The sequence below is a fragment of the Corvus kubaryi genome, unplaced genomic scaffold, assembly GCF_017639235.1.
Source record: "Corvus kubaryi isolate FWS band 111438036 unplaced genomic scaffold, C.kubaryi_AGA036_p1.0 split3-73, whole genome shotgun sequence".
In the NCBI taxonomy this organism is placed as follows: Eukaryota; Metazoa; Chordata; class Aves; order Passeriformes; family Corvidae; genus Corvus; species Corvus kubaryi.
The window spans coordinates 12,926,990-12,931,899 of record NW_024582091.1 but is presented as its reverse complement, the minus strand read 5'-3'; the positions used below and the strand labels follow the sequence as shown (position 1 = coordinate 12,931,899).

The following is a 4,910-nucleotide window of genomic DNA, read 5'->3' as shown; positions in this document are numbered from 1 at the left end:
TGCCTTCTCTCAGAGGATATATTTCTAAATTTGCCCAAACTGGAACAGTAAGTTAGCAAAAGCACACTTCAAGGAGGCAAGTATGTAACAACACACTAAGAGAACAGCCAATCTGCACATAAAATTATGTGTTCTGCTCCCAGTTAATGACTGAACAAAACTGTGAGACCTTTTTATGACACACAAGCCAAGCCTTAGCAAGGGAAAGTGTTTATAGTTTGGAATGTACACTAATGCCCGTTGGGGAAGCTATGCTGATATGTGTAACTGTAAATAAAAAAATATCTGGAGATACTTGAAAATGTCTCCTAAAATCTACTTGTACATTTGAACTGATATATGCAGTATAACTTGACCTTATGAAAAATAAAAATATCTGTACAATCAAAAGAGTTAGCTTCTTCCATCTGATCATGGCATTTTTGTTCTTAGCACTATGGAAATGGTTAATGAGAGCCTTGATTTATGCTCCTGTCTCCTGACAGTCATCCACAGTGTCTCCAGACAGTTAAGGATGGTGAGCACCTTCTGGGATTGGGTAGCTGTGCTCCAGCCTCTCATCCCCCCACTCTGTCTGGTCTGTTTGGCATGTGATTACAGAATGATAACCCAAAAACCTATGGTGAAAAAGTTTCTGCTGCCTAATGAAGAAATAACAGAAGTATATGTAACAGTTATTAGAAGAAAGACAAAAAGCAGATTTGTACTCAGCAAATGCAGGGTACTTTGAAGGTATTTCTTTAAATACATGGTAATATAAAAAAGTGATGCCTTACAAAGGTTTTTACCTTCATTCAGGGACATATTGACATTGGAAGGCTTTGCAACTGAGTGAGCAAACTTTAAAACCTTTCTTTAACTGACTGTATGGATGTGCATACATAACTGTGACTCCTGAATAAGTTTTGAAATATGGAGAATATTGTACATAAATCCAAGGATATATCCCAGTACAGACAATCTCTAGCCCAGAGCTACCAGGTATAGTTTGCTATTTTGTTTCATTCAATAACACTCTGACAGGTACAACAAATATTATCACAGTTATTTTAAACAAGGTGGCCGATGCCAATTGTTAGATATAGCCATTAAAGGAAACAAGTGTCATCTCCACACCACTCCCCAAATAAATCATAGGTGGCAAATATAAAATCAGTTTGCTTCTAGAGAAAGAGAAGAAAATGTTACTTTTGAACGGCTGGGCTGATTAAGAGAGATTGCTTTGAAGGCTGCAGGGAAAGTAAAATCAATGGGGAAACCACATTCTGTGCTCTGAAGTGCTGCATATACTTACAGCACTCTATAAATAAATGCCACTATGTGCATCTCTTTCTGATTAAAATCCTGTGTAAATGTATATGGAAATCAGGTTCTGCCCCCAGGCATCCTGACAAACTGCTAATGCAAGCTCCTGCTGCTGCAAAGGTTATGCACTTCGGATCTCACAGACTTCCTACTATAGCAACAATAAGGGTTAAGGAAATTGTTCTGTGGATCAATTAAAAATAAATATATAGCATAGTCAGATGATTTCTAAAGAGGCCTTAGATAAGCTTGCAACGACGAGAACCATACGGAGATTGTGAAGAGAGATTAATTTTACAATTGTCTAGAATGGTATTAGCTACAAGTGAAGTTAGCAAACGCAGTTAAGAACAAATTGCCAGCAGTGAGAGTTGTTAGTGGAAAAGCTGCAAGGCAAATAAAAGCTCCAGCAGTAGAGTGATTTAAAACTGGATGGAACAAAGCACTAAAAATTATACCGTGGGGAACTACTCTGAAAAAAACCCCCAACTTCATGTTGTTTTTCTCAGAGCTCCCTAGAGCTAACACTTTGCTAACACTGAGAAACCCACAACTCAAGCAGCATTTCACAGTCTCTAAACTAAATAGAAAGAACATTTCCATTCTCCAACACACAGCATCTCTGAAACAGAAAAAGATTACCGTGAAATTATTGTAACTATAATAAGACACTGAATGCTCTCACATTGTAAAAACAGCCCACTCTCCATCCTGCTTGCCTGCTCACATTACATTTCTGAACCTGGCTGTATAAACCCAAATAAAACCACTTGTTTGTCCAAGTCATACTTCAGTTTGCAATTATTTTTTCCATCCCGGAGTGGTGCACATGGCCCCTCTAAAGCACACTCACCTAATTAACACCCTGCCTACTCCTACTGTGTGCCATCCACCACGTGCTGGATGCTCCAGGCTATCCCAATTCAATCAGTCTCAAGTCAAAACTGGAAGTCAGTTGTTCAGATTCACTGTAAGGTAAATATCTGCAACTATCTTTTCAAATCTAGCCACACTCTGAAGAGCTATTTATTTACAGTCTGGATGAAAATGCCCCATAATTGGATAGCTCACCATGATGGTAGGTACAAAGTTTATCATTTTGTCTACTAATAAAAATGAAGGCATGATGAATTGCTATCTTTAAACTTCTGTTAACTCCCTTAATAGAATCTGAAGACATTCAACCTGTAATCCTGTATAAAAATGCACCAGTTTTGGCGGAACAAGTCATCCTGATGGCAATGGAACCCATGACAAATGCTGCCTGTGACAGACATGCACCTAGCCATGATCACATACCTAGCCCAGAGGAGCCTCCGTGTCTCCTTCCCATCTAGTCCCAGAGCTGCAATATGAGCTTTTTCAGGGGCTAAGCAGTCTTTTTTATTGCCTTCTTTATTCCTGAACAATTTGTATAAATACTACAGCGACAGCATAACAGTTTAAAAAGAAAACAGGTAATACTATTTTGGGGAAATGAAAAGTTGGAGCCAGTGTTTATCTCCAAAAGCAGGCAGCACCTGAAATGTGGGCATGCAATTTCACTGTGGGCACATCACTGTTTAGGCTGAGTAACTTACTCTCTTACTTTGCATTTACTAACACTGACTTGCACTGTAACATCATGCAGTATCAGGAAACCCTTCTGCAATTCTTTTTTACTCCACTGAATAATCTGGTGTTCACAGCAGACTCTATCATCTCCCTTTTTCCCCAGCTTATCTCTGAACACACTCAAAAGGCACAAACTTCCTAGGGAACTTCAATAACAGGTAACTTTCGAAAGCAACTGCTTATTCCTAAAAGATCAGGGTTGTTTTTCCTGTTTTTAAGGGCCCTATGTGTAGAACACCGTCCAAAACTCTTTTGTGAAATCCAAAAACATAATCAGCACAATTGTTAGGACAAATATCACCCTTATGGAGCGTTTACTGTTTGGACAAAGCTTTAAACGCAAGACTATGCTTTTTTCATTGTTGCAAAATTACTTCCTGAGGCTAAAAAACTTACTGTGGTAAAGGAACTTTTTGGGTCCCCAAGGGGCTTCTGTCAATTCAGCTATCGTGATGATATTCCATGTTTTTCAGAACCCCTCTACTTAAGTGAAACAAGAAAGAGGGAAAGAGTTCTGTATGTATTTGTTGCTGAGCTCTGGTAATCACATAGTTACTCTGACACAGATACAGGTTATGTCGCTGTGTACAACTTTATCGGTTTCATCTGCATGCACGTGCGAATGCTGTATTACACGACCAAATCACATAATTAGGTTGGAAAAGACCTCTGGGATCATCGAGTGCAACCTATGACCGAACACCACCGTGTCAACTAGACCACGGCACTGAGTGCCACCTCCGGCCTTTCCTTAAACGCCTCCAGGGACGGCGACTCCACCACCGTGGGAGTCGAAGCAGGATGGCTTTCACGTGCTAAAAAAGAAACCTGTTGGAAAGCCCGGGTAGCGACATTTCATGTTTTCCCCTGAGGCGGGCATGGCTGCAGCCTTCCAAAGACAGGCAGGCTTTCGCAGCAGCGCCCCGCGGTTCCCGAGGGAGAGGGCGGAGAGCTCCAAACCTTTCGCTCCCCTGCTTCCCGTCGGCACCAAGGCCCTCCGCGGGCCCCTTTCCTCAAGGCCGCCCCGGCGGGACGGCACCGCACCCCGCCGGCTGCCGAGCGGGACCTGGGAGGCCCCGGAGACCGGGAACTGCCCCGGGGACCGGGAACTGCCCGCCCGCTGCCCTCCTCGCCCTCCCTCGGGGGGACGCCTCAGCAGGCCCCGGGCGGCGGAGCTCACCGGGACTCCGCGCAGGCGGGCACTGTGGGCGATGTACTGCAGCCGGCGGGACACGCTGCTCCGCGCCGCCACGGCCGCCTCCTTGCGGCTGCCGAGCCGCAGAGACACCCGCGCCCGGTCCGGGCGGGCGCTCAGCTCCGCGCTGCCGCTCACATGCACCTCCCGCCCGGGCAGCGCCGCGAGCCCGGCGCGTCCCTCTGGGGCCGGGGCCGGGGCCAGGTCGAGCTCGGCGAAGACGCGTGAGGGCGGCGGCGCGGGCGGCGCCATGGCTGTGGCTATGGCGGCCCCTCACGGCACCATGGCAACCCTGGGGCGCCACGTCACAGCGCCCTCCCGCTCCCGCCAGCCGCCGCGCGGGCCCGGAGCCGGCCGCTGCCGCCGGGATCGGCAGCGGCCCGGCGCTCACAGAGGCACGGCGTCGTTAAGGTTGGAAAAGACCTCTGGGATCATCGAGTGCAACCTATGACCGTACAGCACCCTGTCCACTAAACCATGGCACAGAGTGCCACGTCCAGTCTTTCCTAAAACGCCTCCCGGGATGGCGACTCCCCCATCTCCCTGAACCTTCGGAGTCCCTTCTGATTTATAATCACCCTTTCTATGCAGAAATTCTTACTAATGTCCAACCTAAACCTCCCTGGTGCAGCTTAAGACTATATCCTATCCTGTCGCTGGTTCCCTGGGAAGTCCCTCCGCCCGTCACCGAGCAGGCTCTGCCATGGCAGTGTCCGAGGGTGGCACCCAGCCGTGAAAGTGACCAAGGCCAGGACAAGATGACAAGGTCCACGCCCTGGCCCAAGCAGGGTCAGCC

At 46.7% G+C, this 4,910-nt stretch overlaps 1 protein-coding gene across 8 annotated transcripts in view; it reads right to left on the bottom strand.

Moving 5' to 3' along the window:
- Positions 1-4,402, bottom strand: part of IRAK1BP1 (interleukin 1 receptor associated kinase 1 binding protein 1) — a 33,391-nt gene extending 28,989 nt beyond the window's left edge. For 4 of the 8 annotated variants that reach the window (XR_006014144.1, XR_006014145.1, XM_042016762.1 and 1 more), the window contains exon 1: positions 4,100-4,402. Coding sequence is in view for 6 of the 8 variants with exons in the window: in XM_042016762.1 (XP_041872696.1) it covers positions 4,100-4,366 (267 nt within the window). In the remaining 2 variants the exon portion in view is untranslated. The remainder of the gene's footprint in view (positions 1-4,099) is intronic. The other 4 variants (XM_042016761.1, XM_042016757.1, XM_042016759.1 and 1 more) reach the window with 4 other exon arrangements.
- Between the last annotated feature and the right edge of the window lie 508 nt (positions 4,403-4,910).